At 60.0% G+C, this 19,642-nt stretch overlaps 1 protein-coding gene across 4 annotated transcripts in view; it reads right to left on the reverse strand.

The window, feature by feature from the left end:
* Positions 1-19,642, reverse strand: part of RIMBP2 (RIMS binding protein 2) — an 88,159-nt gene that overhangs the window by 41,593 nt on the left and 26,924 nt on the right. For all 4 annotated transcript variants that reach the window (XM_032846883.1, XM_032846882.1, XM_032846885.1 and 1 more), the window contains exons 4-6: positions 14,533-14,583; positions 4,063-4,264; positions 281-423 (exon numbers count right to left, since the gene is read on the reverse strand). In XM_032846883.1, coding sequence (XP_032702774.1) covers positions 281-423; positions 4,063-4,264; positions 14,533-14,583 — 396 coding nt within the window. The remainder of the gene's footprint in view (positions 1-280; positions 424-4,062; positions 4,265-14,532; positions 14,584-19,642) is intronic.

A 19,642-nucleotide genomic window follows, 5' to 3' on the forward strand; every position in this document is an offset into this window, starting at 1 on the left:
CATGTCTGTGAAGACACAGAGATGGGCAGCGACCATGTTGTCTGCTCACGGGGGCTCAGCCCCAGGACAGAGATGGACACTGCCCATAGCACTCAACTGTCAGAGGGTGCTTGGGACATGCTGAGACATGTAGGAAGACTGCCTGGAGGAGGTGACATGAGGGTGGGTAAAGACTGGATATGGGAAGTTGTGGGAGGGTGGAGGAGGAGGAGGGAAGAGGAGGAAAGGCGGGAGGACCTTCATGTTCCCACCAGCTGCACGCACGCCGGCCAGAACTCACATCTGATTCAAATCTGCATCTTGGGCTGGCGGATCGCGACAGAAAGGCAGGCTTGACGGACAGAGGCTCTGGCTTGTCACCAAGGAGGAGGGGCCGGATGTAGTCCCCGATCACCGTGTGGCTTCCGATGGCGCTCTCCTGACCTGCCCACAACACGAGGCAGTGTGAACAAGCACACGGTCCTTGCGTTCCCCGGCATGCCTGTCCCCTCATTGCCATCAGCCTTGGGGTTTCGTGTTGGGATCTGCCCCCTCCTGCCCTCGATGCCCATGACCAGCCTGACCCCTGCCATGCTGGGCCATCCCCGGAGGAGGCCACTCCCACCCCTGAGGATGGTTTGGTGGCAATGGTGGTGTTGCATGCGACGAGAAGGTCCCATCACAGGGAAGTAAAGGGAGGCATGGAGGAGGCGGCTCTCCCTTTCCCTGGCTACCATGTGGGAGGCTGTGATGCAGCTACGTTGCCACCAGGAGGAGAGTTGGGGCCCATCAGAGCGCTCATAGAGGGGGAGCCACCAGATGGGGGGACTGCCTCCTGGGCACGCGGTTGGAGTCCCCAAGTCCAGCTGCTCTGGGAGCTGAACCTACCAGCTCCTCATCCTGTCAATAAGTAAGTTCCTTTTGGCTTGCACTGGTTTAGGTCAGCTTTGTGGTTATTTACAACAAAAAGAGTCCTAACACACAAGCTGGCCAAAGGGCCAGGCATTTTTAGGGTTCCAACATGAAACACAGGAGCACAATCCCCACCCTGACCTCTCTGTCCACCCTCTGTCTGTGGCAGTCACACCGCAGGATCGCCTCCCTGAAGACGTGACCTGCTGCATCATGGCTGGGAAACACCCTGTGATTCAGTGTAAGGTGGGAAGTGTCCCATGTCCCACCTGCCAGGGGCCCCACAGCTCGGCCTAAGGGAACGGTGAGAAAGCGCTCCTGAAAAGGATTCAGTGCCACAACAAACACGGGGCTCTGCTAGGGCATCAGATCCCGGAGAGCAGGGGTGTTGCCTGGTGGCTGCCCACTGCGCTCTCCATCCATGGCAGGTGCTAGGCCCATAGTGGCACGAAGCACTGTGCTTCTCATTGCCCGGGGCCGTGGGGGACTGCGATCCCTGACCCATGGCCGGTCCGGCCAGCGCCCTGTGAGTGGAGCTGAAGGGCCCGCTTTTGGGCAGAAGCTTTTGGAGCAGGTGTGTGAGTCACTGCTTCCTTTTCCCTTCGGTGGAATATTCCAGATGGAGAGGCTGTGACTTCCAGCATTCCCAAGTGAGGACAGGGCAGCCAGTCCCCAAAGCTGGGCACTTGAAGCCCAGGCACCGCGGGGCTATTCCGGTGCTTATGGTCTGCTTTCACCCATCCTGACCGATGACCGTGGGGGAGCGCGGCCCATATGAGATGAACACTGTGGAGTCTCCTTGTGTTCACCCTTGGGTCACACAGCCTGGTCCTTGGGAGGCGGGTGTCCCCTGCCATCCAACTCAGAGCCAGCGTGAGATGAGAGGCAAAACCGTCAGTGCCCTCGGCCGCGCTGGCCCCCATGTGCTCCTCCGTGGTGGGTGCTGCTGTCTCTGAGACCACCTGGACGTAACGGCGAGGGCCTGTGCTCACGTCCAACGTGGCCCACAGTGCAGCCCATGGTCCCTTCGTGGCTCCCAATCAACCCACGATGGTCTCCTCAAACTCCGGGCCAGGCTGGCTCAGGCAGGAGGATGCAGAGGGCGGTGGGCCACGCATCTGCCCACGAGCCTTCTTCACCTCATGCTGGCCCTTGACGCTCCTCTAAGACCCGGGGTCTCCCCGGGCACCCACCCATCAGAAAATGCCCAGGGGAGGATGGTCCCCACGGGAGGGTTTTCTTCTGTCAGCAATGTCGGCCCGGCGAGGGGGAAGCCAAGTGCGTGTGGGCCCTGCCAATGGGAGCCCCCCGGGGCAAATGTCGCACATCGTTCCATGAGCTTGGTCCATCCGGATGGCAGGAAGACAGAAGCCGTGGGACAAACCTACTCATCTACCACGGTCCCAGCAACAGGCTCCGCGCCGTGCGCCCCTGCTGGCTTTGCTTCCGCTGAGCACCCGCGTCCACCGTCGTGAATCACATCCAGTTTCCCAGAGCCCTCTCGGCACCGAGCCACGCCCACCACACTCACATTTACACACTTTCCGGGAGGAGCTCATGCAGCAGCACCAAGACGCCGCGGTGAGAAGGGCCTGCCTGCCACGTGCAGCTTGGCCGGGGACGGGCATGCAGGGGCACAGGCCGGGCGTGTGACCAGGCTGAGCACCTGCCTTCCCTGGCGGCCTAGGGCTCTGGTGCAAGCCGCGCAGAGGCACCACGGGACCAGACCCTCTACACCCCACACCCCCAGGCGGAAGCTCGGCATACACAGGGCCGTGGTGTTCACCACATGTGGTGCTCTGCGGGGCCTGCGTGGATCCTGTGTCTGCCCTTAGGATCTGATTGTGTCCCCATCCCAGGTTGCCATCACAGCTCTGAGCGCAGCTCTGGAAGTCACCAAACGTGCTGGGGCCGTGAAAAGCACATCCTGGACAGACTTCCGCGGCCACCCACCCTGAGAACGTTCGTTTCATCTGGTAAGAGCTGAAACCCTCCTGCCTCTTGCTACCCTTCAGATGACATGGCCCCAGCATCGCTTCCCAGAGGTGAACATCTGTGGCCGCCTGATCTAACACGTCACCCTTCCTACCCAGGGTGACCTTCCACCTTGTCACCCCATCCTCACACATCTGTGCAAGTCATTCCTCTGTCCCCTTGCTTCTTGTCTGTCTCCACCCACCGACAGGAGGCTCTCTGTGGGGCCTGGCCGGCCGTTCAACCTCACAGATGCAGTCCCCCGACCCGGCCTGGGTGCCCCGTGCTCTGGGGACACCATGGAAGGACTTGCCACACGGCACACCAGCTAACGGCTGAGCGGGACAGGAGGGACAGTGCTGACAGGAGCCAAGCAGGGAAGCGTGATTTACCAAGGAACAGGCAGCCTCGCGTTGTTGTAACGTTATGGAGCCCTAAGAAACACCATGCTATGTTTTGATGACAACTGGGGGAAGTCTGGAAATGCTCTCCTTTAAGGAATTCCAATGGGAGGTTGTGACACTCATTTCCCCTTAATTATAACAACAACTTTTAAACAGGTGGGTGTTCTTGCAACCAGGATGACCTGTGCAGGTGGCCCTTGTGTGAGGAGAGCTCTCCCTGACAGCCCAGGGCAGCCCTCTGCATCCAGGCAGGAGCCCAGCCGTGAGGCCGTCAAGCAGACTCCGTGGTCTTTCTGCCAGATACAAAGACAAAGTCCCTCCTCCAGCTCCCAAGGTCAGACCATGCCGCTCCGGCCCTGCTCCCTGAGCATGAGTGGGACATGCACCACTGTGACCCTCATGGCCTTTGTGGGAACAGGAATCTGTCCCCACGTGGAGGCCACTGGGCATGAGAGCTGGGAGGCAGCCACGGCCCAGGGGTGCACTCACAGACCCCAGGGCTGGAGCTCCCCACTTACCCCCGGGAGCTGTGTGACCCATGTGAGGGCCTCGGTCTTTCCCTCTGCAGAGTGGGACCAGGACAGCCCCTGCCACACGTAGCCGTGCCAGGAGCACATGTGCTGACACCCACAAGTGCTTACAGCAGGGGCTGCAGGGTGCCTGCCATCACCCGGAGCGCCAGGATGCCAGTGTCCGGCGCAGGGGTCAGACACATGCTGTGCACGCCCCACTGCGGGGCCACTGGCCGCACCCTCCCCTACCCCGTGACACGGGGGGAGGGGCGGGCACTTACCTTTGCTGATGGAGGGGGCGAGTCCGTTCATGAACTGTGGGAAAGGCTTGCCGGACCCGGGGACGTCCAAGGAGGCCCCAGCGCTGCCCCCCAGCAGGTCGATCTTCCCGGCGTGCTGCCGGAGCCGCTCCAGGTCCTGCGACAGCAGGCTGAACTGCTCACTCTGCGTCCGGCATTTCTCCTCCAGCTCCCGCACCTTGCTCTGCACGGCAGAGGCACGGCAGGCAGTCAGGGGTGTGCAGTGGCGGGGGGGGGTCGTGCATGCTGGGGCGTGCCCACAGGGGTGTGACGGGGAGCTGCCTCCTACCTCCACGGGAGAACATCGTCTGATAAAACCAGGCATCCCCTCCCCGGCCGGACGTGGGAAACCGTGCATGCCACGCAGCCCACCAGCACTCAGATCCCAGCCAGCCGCGGACGGTTCTGGGCTGTGTGTGCCGCCCGGGCACTTGTGGCTGGCACGCCTCGCCACAGCCATTTGAGATTCGGAGTATGAGGCGGTGACACAGCCCAGACTTGTGGGGCAGCTCAGCGGCCAACCCGCTGATGCGTTTTTCTCACGGGGACGCCCACGCCTAGCCTGCAGTGCCCCAAGGAACACTGCTCTGGCGATGAAAGGAAGTTCTTTCTGCTGGATTCAGTCAGCAACACGGCTGCCACGTGCAGACAGGCAGAGAAGTCTCCGGAGCCCTGGGGAGGAGGGCTCCCTCGGGCACACGTCAGGGAAGGGGCAGATCCCTCCTGCCTCTGCTCCTGTCCCGTTCCTTCCCCGCTGGCTCTCAGGGTGGGTGACTTCACACGCACGCTCACATCCCCAGACGCTCATGGACCACACTTCCGATCCTGGTGCAGACGCAGGGCTCCGTCTCACCAGGGTGCTGTCTGCAGCGGGGCGCCCAGGCCACGGAGGGTCGCGTGGAGGGTCAGCTCTGTCCCCAGCCCCGCGGCACCCTCTGCTGCTGCTTCCCACCCCACGCACCCTGGTCCATGGGCCCCTAGCTGCTTCTCGTCTGTCTCCAGACGGGATACGAAGCTCCAAGCCTTCACTCTTTCTGCTTCCCGGAGACATCCTCAGTGCTTTTCACAGAATCGGACACATAGTAGGTGCTCAGTAAGCATTTGCCCAATCAGTGGAAAGAGGGAACTGCTGATTGGCAGCGTGGTGCCCTATTTCGTCTGTGTGGAGTCCTGCCTCGTCTCTGGTCCTTACTCTGTGATAAACGGAGAATCCCATCTGCTGCGTCATTAACTCCGTGCGCTGCCTGGGTAGCCCCCGCTCACGGCTCCACGAGGGGAGATCTGTCTGCGTCTTCCCTGCTACGTCCCCAGCACTTGGAACAGGGTTGGGTACCGAGTCAGTGCTCAATAGATCTTTGCTTTAACATGGGTGTGTGTGCAGGAATGCAGGGACAACCGGAACAGCCTTGGCCTGCAGAGGGCCAGCAGCAGACACGCTTCTCCTCCTGCCCTCTTCCTCCTCCTCCCTCCTCCCCATCTTCATCTTCCTCTTCCTCACACCCCCTCCCACTTCCTCCTCTCCCTCCTCTTCCTTTTTCCCACTCTTGGCCCCTCCTCTCCCTCCTGCTCTTTTCCCCCCCTCCTCTTCCCCCCCTTCCTCCCCATCTTTTTCCTCCTCTTCCTTACCTCCTCTCCCTCTCCTCCCCCTCCTCCTTCCTGCCCCTCTCCTTCCGCTCTTCCTCTTCTATTCATCCTCAACCCCCCTCCTCCTCTCCCCCTTCTCTGGCATTAAGCTTTCCAGCTCCTTAGTATAGAAGGAAATGCTATTTATGTCTGTGATCAGGGGTTTCTAAAAATAAACCTAACAAATCCCAAGCCTATAATTAATTTCTTCGATTCATTAAAAAAAAAAATCAGCAGGATTCGTCTTTCAAAAAGCTGAATGAGCTTATCTGCGATCGCTGCTTCCCAAGGCAGAGATGTGAGCTCAGCACTCCTGGGCCCCGGGTGGGGGACCATGCAGGACCCCGCTCCAGTGGGGCCGACACCAGAAAAGGGGAACTCGTCAGATGCCCTGAGGTCTGGGGCCCTGACTCTCCCAAAGCATTTGCTCCGGGGCAGATCCGTGAACCCCGAGGGACGGGCAGAGTCCTCAGATGGGGAGAGCTGGCCCTGCACGTCCCGGGACGATCCAGGTTCAGTGGCTGGTGGGAGAACACGAGCACCGTTTACGTGGCCGTGAACTCATTTCCACATTCGTTAGGAGAAAGGCTGGCAGGTGAAATCCTCGGTACTACGTGTTTGTGAAAATGACCCAATGAAAACCGCCTGTAGAATCTTCACTTCCGTACCACGCTAGAAATGACAAAGCCAGAGTGACAGAGAACAGATCCGTGGTGGTCCGAGCTGGGGCCCCAGGACACTGTGACGTGCAAGGAGCAATGGGACGGGGGACGGGAATCTCCATGTGCACGCAGCCCCGCGGAGCTATATGCTGAAGGAACATAAAAACAGGAGAAATCCAAGTGCAAACAGATTTAACCCGCGATGGTCCATGGGCAGCCGGCCCGCGCAGTGGAAGTCTTGGTGGTGCACGCGGAGTGCGGCCGAGGTCCTCATGGGCCTCCTCTGGGACCTAGCGTTCGAGATGCACCTGTCACCAGCAGCCGGCTGCGGGGGCTGACATGGCCCTCTGGGAGAGCATGGAGCCCCGAGGCGGAGGGGGCGACAGGCATTCCCGGACACACCCTGCAGGGCTCAGACACGCCCTAGGAACAGCGTCACACACAGGCACCTGACAGCAGCTGTCACGGGCCACTAAGAACGGGTGTCCTTGGCATTCACTGCTGGCAGGCGCAGCCCCTGAGCTCTCTGGGAACTGCCCTCGGTGACCCCCTCCTTCCAGGGCTGTTGTCTTGTTCAGGGGTCCCCGTCACTGACAGCGAGCGACTGGGACACGCCATCTCCCCCCGCGGCTTGCCCAGGACGTGATGCTCCAAGGAGTGGTTGGTGACGTGCAGGTGAGGGAGTCCCAGGAACAGGGGGCACATGGCGGACTTCAGAGCCTCGGTGTACCCAGATGTCCAGGGAGGCTGCTGGGGCACGCTGGGCGGGGGAGCTCGGGGGAGCCGGAGGAGCATGCGTGTTCTGTCCGGAGGAGACGTCTGCTCAGCCCTGGTCCAGAACCATGGAGGCAAAACTTCTAGTCTCCCAAAAGGAGCAGGGGGTCTTTATTTTAATGCAAAAATCTCTCGATGTTTAAATGTTGGCACGTGAATCAGAGGCCCATCCACGTCCGGACTGACACGGCTGGTCTGGAGACGGCATGGCTGCTCGGTGACCCCAGGCGTGAAAACCCACAGCAGCTTCCCTGGACGCCTGAGGGGAGCCAGGCAGGCAGTGGCACAGGGGAGGTGTGGTTCGGTGTGGCAGGCAAAGCTCCCCGTGTCGCTCCGGTAGTAACCAGCGGTGGGAGAGGCCTGGCCGCCCCGCTCCTTTGCTCCAGGTTGTGATGAAAGCCAGGATCAAGCGCGTACAGGCGCGGAGCAAGCAGGCCCCTCGGCGTTTGTCTGCAGCTCCGTGACATCCTGCCTGTGCCCAGGGGACCTCCCGCCACCCGAGCCCACGGAAAGTGCCCCCGAGGGAAGCAAGTCCAGCTGACGAGCCTGGTCTGGGAGGTCTCAGGGAACCAGAAACCCTCCGAATCCACGTCCAGACATGGGACCATTCAGAGGCTTGGGGCTTCCGTTCCAGTCTTCTGTCTGCTGTCCCGTTCTGTCCCCTGTCCTCTCAGGAGAGGGATGACACCTGACGCTTAAGCCCGTTCACATATCTTGAAAATCTTTAACGTCACCAACAAATGGCTGTTTCTCGCAGTCGTCGTGCTCAGGAAAAAACTGACACTTCACCATGGTGTCTTCCGCCTGATACTGGCCCCACGAGTGAGCATGGCTGGGACAGCGGTAGAGACATGGGTGGCCGACGTCTTCGGGGCAGCTGCGCTCTAAGGTCTGCACTGCCCACTCCTGGGATGGGCTTCTCCACGGCAACAGCGACTTCCCGGGACACGAGCTCTCCATCCAATAAGACTGTCAACTGTCCATCCAAGACCCCAGAGCTCCAGACCCTGTGGGGGACCCTCCTGTGTGTCCAGGGCTCATGTGCGCACGGTTAGAGGCCATCCCCAGAGACACGAGGCCATCCAGCCTCTGACCCGGTGCCGGCTGGGAATGCCGCCACCCTCCCCCCCGGCGGGTTTTCAGGCCCGGGATCACCGAGCAGCCATGCCGTCTCCAGACGGGCCACGTCAGCCCAGGCGTGGATGGGCCTCAGACGCACTTCGCACCAGTAGGAGGAATGGCTTCCTGGAAAGCAGGAAGGCAGCAGCAACCCCACCAATGTGCCCGGCTGGCTTGTCCCCACATCAGTGTTTATTTCAGGAGCTAGAGCCTGGTCGCCTCCTGGATGGGCGGCCCCCCCGGGTAGCTGGCCACCTGCAGGCGGCAGGAGGACAGGCCACGCAGACCGCGGCGGGAACAGATGGCACAGTCATCAGACAAGCACACTATCCCTGGAAGAAACACGGAGACTGGCCAGCGTGGTCATGGGTATTTATAAAGATGGAGAAAAACACATCCGGAGCACGATGGCTAGCTATCAGGGCCCGCCACTCCGCATTCCACATCCGCCTTCCGGGCCTCGTAGAGGACGGCCACGTGGAGGGCTGGGCCCTGTGTCCAGCCAGGGGCAGGTGAAGGGTACACGGCTGCCCGCTGTGAATCATCAGAACAGCAGGGAGAACCCGGGGTCGTCCCGGGCAGGCTGGGACCCCACGCATGGGAGCATCTGGGAGGAATATTTCGTGTCACGTCCTGACCTTGGGGCTGCTCACAGGGGGCTGTTTGCCTGCTCTGTGCTGGGCGCTGTCAGGGATTCATAACGCATTATCTCTGATGGCCGGGGAGACCATGGGGTCAGGTGGTATGAGCCCACAACACGGGGAGGAAAACAAGGCCAACATGCATGAAAGCCAAGGGTCACACGAAAGCCAGGGGTCACACGCCAAGCAGGGGCCGGACTAACCCAGGCCTCTCTGACTCCAGGTTCCAAGCTGGCTATACATCCTGGGTCCCCCACTCACTCATGCGGACCTGGACGCATGTCCCACAGCCTCCGTGGGCCTCAATGCCTCCACCTAGAACGTGGGGTGAACCATGTCATCTAGAACGCAATAAGGAATTGCAAAATCAGACTGTGGGGTGCATGGGAGGGCTCCATTAGCAGAAGCAACTGTCTTCTGGCCTCTGAGGGCAACACCACAGGCCTGAAGCCGCAGGGAGGGGTGCGGCTGCCCTAGTAAGTCCCACCCAAGCTCCCTCACACGCCTCCCCCCTTGCCTGGACATCTATTTTCAGCAAAGTATGAGAGCTCCTTTGAGTCCATGGGAGTCTACCAGAATTCCCTACGTTTTGTCACCAATGGAGACCCTTGGCGGGACAATGTGGGCTTGAGCACAACATTGTCGCAAAGGATGGACTCTGGTCAGTGCGGACTTCTCTTCGAATGTTCTGCACTCCACGCCGCGCACGGATCCCACACCATGAAAGCCCAGTGTCTTCAGTGTTTGCTTTGGTTCATGTGACTCGAAGCTTGTCCTGTTCTCCAACTTCATCGGCAGAGTTCCAAGCTGGTGGGTTGGATCGCCGGGGCCTCCCTGCTTCTGGACCGACGTGCGCTCATCACTCGGTGTTAGGTGCGCAGTAAGCACCCGTCGTAGGTGGGGCCTCAGGATACCTCTATCACCTTGGGATGCCGACAGCGTGAGGGGGGGCGGACGGCAGCCTCCGGGACACACAGCTGGAGTGGAGGTCGGTCCTGGGGCAGCCAAGCTCCCAAACACCGGGGCACACACGGCCTCCCTGTCCCTAACCACCTCAGCTCTCAGCGAAGCCTTACAGGGCTGCAAAGTATTCCCTGAGGGGAAGGAGGAGAGGGAGGGGGGAGGCTTCCTAAGACGAGTCGGATGTAAAACATTAATTCTAAGTTATACGTTATGGGTCCACTTCCTGGATTCTCAACTTGACTACTGTTCTGCCACACTTCGTATCAAAGTTGCGCGGTCCTGTGAGGATTCTAGGGGGTGGGGACAATGCCACGGGCCAACCACCTTTTGGCTTCACTCCCCTGGCCCCGGGAGACTGTGCTTCCTGCTTCTCCTGCCATGAGGTGGCACTGGCTCCGGTCAGCGGAGTGACCCAGCAGAGCAGGCAGGAGCTGACCCTGCTGCGGTCATCAGGAAGCCACACGCGCCAGTTGGCACAGTCACAGGTGCGGGGGTCTGCACCCCACAACGTCCCTGTGCCATCCCCGGGTCATCTCCCCACATTGCCCCGTCCTCCCCATGTTGTCCTCACGTCCTCCCCGAGTCATCACTCGGAGGGGAGTTCTCTGGGGCCGTCCCTGAGCAGCAGCAGATGTTGCCTACCAGAAGTGACCGTCATATGCCCGGTGTGAGGTTGTGACCTGACCCTCAGCTTACGAATGCACCTGACAACCAGGTTCATCTCTGATGGGACCAGGCGTGCGTCCTCCTGCATGTGCACCTTCACCCACACGCACACTCTCCTGCCGCGTGGTCATCCAGTGTCCTAATACCAGCCCCGCAGGGCGACCCCCCCACCCTTAGGCCCAGCAACACGGGGACCATTTTAGGGACCATGCCAATGTTTTCGTTTCCGTTTCCTCTAAAATCAGAAACAAATGTATACTATTGACTCCGCGTGGGCTATATTCCTCTTTACTCCCAGGCAGGTGGAGGTAAAATAGAACTTTTAATACTTTTATGGAGAAAGGGATGGGACTCATGAAGCAAATGGGCACAGGGCCCAGGAAGGTCCCAACGCTGCCCAGATGCTAGGCCCCCTCCAGAAGACCCCGTGTCTTCCTGGGTCAGGGGGCACACTGTCTGCTCTTCCTGCTTTCCCCAAAGGAGACCCAGGATGAAAGGAGCCTACACAGATCCCTTCCCGGCTGTGATGAGCATCTGGCATCGTGGGCAGTTTGAAGCCTCATCTGGAGCTGACGGCCAGTAAGCTGGGGGCCACAGGGGGAGGTGCTGGGAAGGCGCCCCAAAGACGGCACAAAGCAGCCAGAACGTACACGCAAAGCACACAGCATGGACAGTGGCGGGAATGAGCTGATCCCAGGTTTTCCCCTGTGACGGGCCCTGGAACCCGTGCCCCCGAGCCCCACACACAGGCCCTGCTCCCCTGCACACCTTCGTTTCTGCGCCTCGGACAGTGCTGCCCACTGGCCCTCCTGCCCTCGGGACCTGGCTCTGCTCTGGCAAGCTGTGCATCCCGGGGCAGGTGACTCAGGGTCTGTGCCTGATTTCCAGTCCGGGAAAAGGGTGATGACGTTAGCGACCTCGCTAGGGTGGGTGGTGTCTACGGATTAACCCCGACACACGTGTCCAGTGCCCAGTGGACAGTGATCATGTGGCCTGCACCCCTGCCGGGGAGGGCAGTGCTTCTAAGTCTCGCCACCGCCACCGTGTGAAGTCATTCACAGCTGTGGGTCTGCGGGTGGGAGAGCTGACCCCACGTCCCGGGGAGGCCGGGGTCCAGGGAATCCGGCTGCAGTGCAGTGCCGAGCTCCTGGCGTCAGAGTCCAGACCTTGCTTCTCACCAGCTTGCCTTGGGCAAGTCACTGAACTGCGCCTCGGTTTGGCCTGGGTGTCGCGAAGATTAAGTGACATGCTATGCTTGCTGTGCCCTAGATGTCCCTACATGTGCCCTAACTAACGCCTGGCACAAAGGGAGGGTTCAGGGAGCCCTAGGTCACTGTCACTGGAGTGTCATTACTATTATTAATTTTAAGATGTTCTCTTGCTTCTTCGTCTTCAAATTACCCCTCCATAAAGTGCCAGGGACACTCGTTCTCTAACAGTTCCTCCTTTGCAGTTTGCAGAGGGCTCGGTCATGATTCTGGAAAAGCTCTGTTTTCAGCTAACGCCTGACGCCCACCTTGGTGAGGCCCCACAGCGAGCCCAGATGATTCTGCGGGCGCTGGGACTCTCGGCACACGTCCTGACCGGATGGAGACCGCCCCCTCCTCCCGTCCCCAGACATCCTGGCCTCGCACTCCTCAGAAAATGGGGCTCGGGAGCGCCCACAGCACTGGCTGGGCAAGGACAATGCCGGGAGGGGTTCTGCTGCCCCGTGCTTGTGGAGACGACCCCACTAGTCCTGTGTGTGTGTCTCGCCGGGCAAGGTGGCGGCTGTTCCGAGCAGAGCCCCTGACTGAGGGGAGCCCCCAGCGTGCCATGGGGGATGCACACCCCCTCCAGGAACAGGAACACGCTCCACAAAGCCCGCAGCATGCTGCAGGTGTCCCTCATCAACACGTCCGGTGAAGGTGAGGTGCGGGGCGGGTGGAGGTTCAGGTCACTAAGACACTGAGCCACGGCTCGGCCAAGAGGCAGGGCACGGGCTCGGCCCCCACGCCCTCCGTCCCCACACTAGCCTCATGGACACGAAGCAATGCTTCCCTGACAATGGCTTTCTCAGAACTGCCCAGGGAGGGGTGGCTCGGTCCCCCCAGGTTTCTGGGTCCCCCCCGACTTTGTGACTCCGCAGGGTGGGCAGGACCCAAGGACTGGCATCTCCAGCAAGCTCCCAGCGATGCCGATGCTGCTGGTCTGGGAACCCCACTTTGAGAACCCTCCCCTCGGTGACTACACGATCAAACTCAGTTTTGGAAAACACTCAAAACCCCATCCAGAGGGACAGCACCGTTCCTCCTGTCCCATGGGTGTAGCGAGAAGGGCAGTGTCCTGTCCGTGGGAAGGAAGGCTGCCGCCCTCACCTGCGGGAGGGGCCCCAGCCATGCACACGGCAGACACAAACACAGCGGGGGAACATTCCGGGGCCAGGGTTGAATCCCGATGACTGATGACTGAGAGACAAACGGGCTGCATGCTGGGCATGTGGCTGGCCCAAGGGCAGAATGAGTCCCCACACCTGCCACCATCCCACTGCACCCCTCACAGTCATCGGGGTTCTGGGCTGTCCTCCCAGCCTGACCCTTATGGCCATGGCGGGAAACAGGAGACCAGGATCGCTGGGCCTGCTCAAGCCTTGCCGGGACAGAGCTTGCGTTCTGGTGCCCAATGGCAGTGCCCCCCGCCCCCAGGAGTCCCCACGCGCCCCACAGCCAGAGGAAGCTCGGGCTGCTGGCTTCCCGGGGGGCTGAGCAGGCCCAGGGAGCCGTGGCGGCCCCAAGCACAAGGGAGAGCACCGCCAAGCACAGCGGCACGGGGCAGGCCCGAGCCCTCCAGTACCTGCATGCCGTCCAGCGTGTTCTGCGGGAAGCGCAAAGCAAGGCACAACCACGGAAGACGTTGTAAAGAAGAAAAGACACGTCTGTGCTGCACCTGCCCCCCAGAGCACATTCCGATGCCACCCCATGCCGGAACATGCACGGCCCCAGCCCCGGGCCAGGAGACCCCCGTGGGCGGCCCAGAGGGCGGCTGAATGCAGGACGCACCCCATCCGGGGGTCCCGGGCAGTGGAGACAAGGACGCACGCCTGCAGCCAGGAGGCAGTCTGAACGTACGTGGGGGGCGGTTCAGGCGGGGGGTGGGGAGTGGATTTTCCAGGGACAAGCATGGCCTCCGGGGGTCTGCTGCCATTCCCTCGGGTGCTAGAGCTCCCCCTGCCATTCGTCACACTCACCCCTCCAGATACTCATTAGCTAACGGACGCGCTCAAAAAACCAACTTTAATATATGGGATGGCAATGGCGGGACCTTTCCCTGCGGGAGGAATAGATGTTATGAGGCAACATAAGGGAACTAGGAGAGGCACACTCTGCTCTCCGTGGCCACCATGCCCCTGGGGACAAAGGACAGGGCCACCTTCCCCCTGTATCCAGGGACGGCGGCCCACACAGAGGCCACCCAGGAACACCCCCACCTATGTGTCTCTAATGAAAAGGTAGGAGCTGTCTGGCCTCTGTCCGGGGGGTTCACGGCAGGAGGGGCCATGGCCCTGCTCACTGGTGTCCTCCGCTTGGACTCCCTGTGTCGTCCCCTGTCTCATTCTGCAAATGCCTCCCCAGGTACCAGCAGCCAAGCTCTTCCCCACCGTCAGTGCCGTCCCTGAAAATGTCCCTGATAGTGTGCCATCCACGGTTCATCCGCCGGCAGGGTGCCCACGGGAGCGGTCCACCCATACCCACACTTTATCCTCCTCCCCATCTTCCTCCTTGCGTGGTCCCGGAGCAGGCTGCAGGGGACAGCGGGTCACGTGTGAGGCACTCAGCTCCGCGGCAGGCTGTGTGACTGTGGGGACGTGACTTCGCCTCTCTGTGCGGTCGCTGTGCTGCCCGTGTAGGGGGTGGGCGAGCAATGCTAGTGGCTGGTGCCCGCGGGCACTCAGGAGTGGCCCCCACATTCACAGCTCCGATCTCGCCCGCCCCCCAACGCCAGCGGGTCAGGGTTCTGGCACTTACCTCTAGCAGCCGTACGGCACCTTCATGTTCCTTCTTAGCTTCAACCTGAGCCTTGTTTATGATAGAAAGAGAAAATAGTCAATGTTTAAAGCAGAGGAAAGAGAAGAGAATCAGACAAATGTCTGAATTATCAGGGCGTGGGTTCCTGCCATTTATCTCCCCAAAAAGCACCCTGTTCCGAGGGTCTAGACCAGTTCTCATTGCCCCCTGCCCTTTGGGCAGACATGGAACAAATGCCGGCCCGCTGGGATGCTCTTTATCAAAATGGGAAAGGACACCCTGATCTGGCAGTGAGGGGACAGGTCAGTGGGAGGTCCCACTCCTCTAGAGAGAGGCGATCACACACAGAAGGGGGCTGGACCCAGAAGGTCAGGACAATCCTTCTGGAAGCCTCAGGGTGGGTGGGAGGGCATCATATCCCCAGGTGCCCGTAGCCACTTGGGAAACAAGACACCGCCATGCAGACATGACTTCCAAGCAGCTGAAGGTCAGCGGCGATCTCTCCGGGCCCCAAGGCGAGCCCGAGATGGGGGTCCCTGAGCATCTGGTGGACTCTCAGCCAATCAGCCTGCGGTGGGGGGCGGCCCTATTCCAATTCCTTGAAGCAAAGCCATCTGCTCCACAGAGTAAGAAATGTCACCCATTTCACCAAACCAGTCTCTCAGAAGGGCTGCTGCCTGAGCCACATGGTGGGTTCACACAAAACCAAAAAGCAACAGTATCATCCCTCATCGCAATGCCAGTGAGTACCACAGCCTGCCTGCCTGCCTGGCATTGGTGGCCGCCTCTTCCAGGAAGAGCCCCAGTTGTGCTGGGGACCCAGCCCCTGTCCTGAGGGCATGAGAACAGCTCTAGACGCTCAGTGGTTGGCTTCCGCGTGGGTGTGCAGGCTGGCTACAGCTCTGCCCATGGATGCTGGGGGAGACGGGACAGATTCTCTTTGCCTACTTGACCCGAGCCCGAGTGGAGGACAGTATGGAGCCCTGCAGCCTTTCTGCCACCATGAGGGAGGAGGCTGGAGCAGCCAGAGGGCTCCCCTGGAAACCAAAAACAAAGCCAATGCAGAGGAGTGCAAAGGCAGGAGAGCACTGGATCCAGCCACATCTGAAGCCCCTCTCAGTTGGACGCACGACTCAAACTCCCTTTTGCTGTTCTCTGTCCCTTGAAACCGAGCGTCCTAATGAACGCAGTCGTCAGCTGCTGGAGAACATGCCACCTCCCGTTTTCAAGTCGGAGGCTCTAAAGTTTCCGTGAGAGCCTGAGCCTGAATCCTAAGCCAGGAAGGAAAGTTGGCCCGCATGGCCACTCGGACGTCCCCTTGCACTGGTTTCAGTGGCCTCACAGATGTTCCCAGAGACGCCGAGGAGCGGGTTCAGGGGGAGGTTTATCTCCAACACTGCAGGCCACCTGCGTCTGACAATTTCGAGCACTCGGGAAGGATCCCCATATTCGATTGAGATTTACATGTAGAGTTCTTGGTTCTAGAGGAACATGGTCTCTGGGAGCCGGGACAGTGAGTAGGGACGGGAAAAGAAGCCAGCGATCGTTTTCCTTGCAGCCTCCCCGGAGGAGGGAGGGCCCGGCATCCCTAGCACAGCCAACGCTGAGGGGCGGCCTGAGATCCCGGCTCGCCTCACCCCCACGCGTCCCGCGGACAAGGATCTCCATAGAAGGCTTCGAGACCCGGGAAAGCGAAGGAACACCGGATTCATCATGCTGTTCCTGAATTCAGCGCAACCTTCAAGTGCTTAAAATCGTTCCTTTCAAAGCGGAAACGAGAGTGATGATAAATAACAAAATGGGGGGGGACGGACAGCCATCCGCAGGACGCACAGGGATTATATAAATAACCTCAGCACTGAGCCACTTGAGTCAAAGATAGTTTCCAACTGGCAGGATAAAAAAACAACAACAAAAAAAAACCCCAAAGTGAGCTGTGAAAACCCTGCCAAGTTCGCAGTAATGACTTGGCTTCCGGCTTCCAGAGACGATCGGGAGCTGGTTTTCATAGGCTGCTTGCAAGCCAGGCCATTTGGGCAGTCAGAATGGATTGTTAAAACTAACAGTTGGAATCGGCAGATCCAAATTCGCCCAACACCGAAGCAACAGCTTACGCGAGGCTCATCTGGGGTCCACAGCCAGCCTGTGGGGAAGCTCTGACCTGCCCACAGGACACACGGACACGTGAAGGACCTGCAGCCGTCAGGGGCACAGGGACCAGCTGTCAGAGGAAGGGGGCTGTCGTCTGGGGAATTGAGGGTCCGAGACGGTGGGCTGACACAGGTGGTGGTTTCTGGGGAGGCACAGAGGTCCAGACACGCTGGGCTCAGCCTCAAGGTCTGGACACTCGGCTGGGATGGCCTGTGTGCCTAATGCGCGGTCTCCTTGGAGACTGGCAAAGGAGGGGGTGGCATGGATGCTGTGAGGGTGCAGCAGGGTGAGGGCACCATGGCACTCTGCAGAAAAGGGTGGGCAGTCCTGGAACCGGGCTGGGGCACCAAGGAGCCTCCCATCAGCACTAAGAGGAAGTATTGACTGGACACTAGTCCCGCAGCTGTGCCCGGCAGGAGCACGGGGGTCAGTCCGTGACCCCCTGCCATCCACACACGACAGTGAGATACCAAACAGCCATCCTTGAAGTGCAGGCAAAGCGCCGATTGCGACTCACGTGGCAGGCTTGGCTCCTCTTACTGCCCACGTCCGTGACAGCCCCAACCCCGAAAGCCACCCCCTCGCACGTGGGAGGAGTTCTGAGCCACAGCAAAATCGGTCAGGTCTGCAGATGAATTTTAAATTTGGAAAAACGCTTAGATGATCACCACGGCGACTGTAACTAGGCGAGGACGGAGCTTGCTCGGAAACAAAGTCTGAAGCTGGGGAGCTGCCGGGCTCTGGCCGCCGGTCGCCCAGAGAGGAGGGGCCGGGGGGTCTGGGCGCCCACAGGCCATGGGGAGGACAGAGCCATGGCTCAGTGACTCGTTCAACGGGCATTTACAAGTAGCACCTAGAATTCATCACTGGGGACTGCGACCAGCCATGGGTCCATCAGTGGCCGCTCCCCGCAGCTCTCCTTCCTTGGGGATCTCAGACCCTCATCATCAGCATTTGCTGAGCACCTGCTACGTGTCGGACTGTGATCTCAGGAGTGTAGACCCTACTCTCTGGAGAAAGACCGCAGGCAAACGGATGAGCCAACGGCACCCCCTGCGGGCTGGTGTGCCAGAGGCCGAGTGAGCAGGGAGAGGAGCCCATTCAAGGCCGGGAGGCAGGGCAGGGAGCTCAGCGCCGAACGCCAGCTCTGCCCTTTTTGGGGAACCAGGCATCCAGGCAAAGATCCAAGAGGGGGCAGATCTGGTGTGGTCAAGGTACAGAGGCCGCATGGCAGGGGAGGGGGAGGCAGCGGGCTGAAGCCCCAAGTCAGCGAGCCAGCCTCCTGGACTCCGGCCCCAGGACTCTCCATGCTTGGAATAAATTTTCACTGTGTCTGGAGCCTCCCCCACCTGCCTCACTCATGCTGCCCAAAGAGCCCCTGGAAATCACCGACACAGGGGCTCCGTCAGTGCCGACCTGAGTGTTGAATGAAAGCAAGGATTCTGGACTGAGCTCTCACCTGCCTGTTTTGCGTGGAGCAGGTGTCCCACGGGACCGCCGGGGGCTGGTGGCCCGTCCATAGGACAGAGCCTGGCTTGGTTGCTTTTTGTATTTTTAGACTCTGCCTCTACTGGCTACTGGAACTACTGGTTGGCTGGATGGCCTCGTTTTCCCTTGATTTCCATGAGAACAGCACTTGATTCTCCAAGCACTGTCCTGCCAGAGGGATGAGCCTCAGAGAAGGTTTGGGTCCCGGGTCCTGACGGCAGATGCACGAGGACCGCACCCCTCAGGGTGGCCAGAGGGGAGGCCGAAGCCTGCAGGCCCCACCAGGCACTGCCTGTATTTTGAGGGAAAGTAAACCCCGCCTTACTTCACACCTGTGGTGCATCAAGAGAAAGGGACACGGCGGGCCCCGGAAGGCAGAGATCCAACAAAGCACAGACGGGTGTAAAGGGACTTCTCAAGACGCGGGTGAAGGGGACCCAAGGCCCAGCTCTGTACCATCAGGGGCAATCAGCGTGGGTGGAGAGGGCCGGGGCTCCGGGCGGGAGTGTCGGGGAAAGCAGAGGTCAAGCCTCCCCAGGTGGGGCCATCCGGAGAGGGTTTTGCTGCTCTGCCAGAGTCTGGGAATACGAAGTGATGGGGACACAGAGAAAAAGGAGACAAGCAGAAAGAGGCAGTAACTCCAGGGAACAGGTGTGGAGCAGGTATGGCCAAGGACGGGGTTCAACTTGGACCTCATGCTGAGGCGTCGTGTGGAAGGCTGGAGGAAAGAAGAGGGCTCACAATCTAGTCTGGAGAGCCCAGTGTGGCGAGGCCGTACCCAAACTGTGTTTAGACCCACAGGACCTGACGAGGTCACCACGGGAGCCAGCGGAGACACGGAGATGGGGCTTGTGGACCGAGTCCTAGTGAATGAACACCCACGAAGCTTACGGGGGACGATCCGCGTGGAAGGAAATTAGTGGAGAGCGAGGTTTCCTGGAGGCCTCAGGCATAGAGAGGCAGACCACCCGAAACTGTGCTCTGGGTCAGAGAGAACAAGGACAGAGGACCAGCCCTTGGCACGATGTCCATGCACAGGTGACAGTAAGAACCACCTCACTGGCAAGATGAGGGCAGGGATCCCCAGTGGAGGGGTGTCAAGAAAGCCTGGGAGCCGAAGCCAGAGAGAACAGGCAGGTCTTAGACACAACCACGCTGCTGTCTCATGGGGCCCAGCTCTGGACCTTGGAGAGCTCTGGTACTTTTATTATGGTAGGGGGACAAGGGCAAGACTTCGGTCAACCCGGACGGAGCCTTAGATAGGAGCATCCTGGCCCAGGGGCTTCGTGCAAACCCAGGTCGTTCTGCTCACCAGCTGACTGGCATTTGGCAAGTTATAAATTTTAATAGCTGTGGAGTTATCTTCCTCCATTCAGAAACAGGAGGACGGTGGGACCCACTGCGTAGGGTTGTAACAGGCTTAAAGTGAGATAGTTCACATCAAAAATAGTTCGCGGCGCCCAGCAAGTTC

Source organism: Lontra canadensis, unplaced genomic scaffold (assembly GCF_010015895.1).
Source record: "Lontra canadensis isolate GAN:19392208 unplaced genomic scaffold, GSC_riverotter_1.0 scaffold182, whole genome shotgun sequence".
NCBI classification, from domain to species: Eukaryota; Metazoa; Chordata; class Mammalia; order Carnivora; family Mustelidae; genus Lontra; species Lontra canadensis.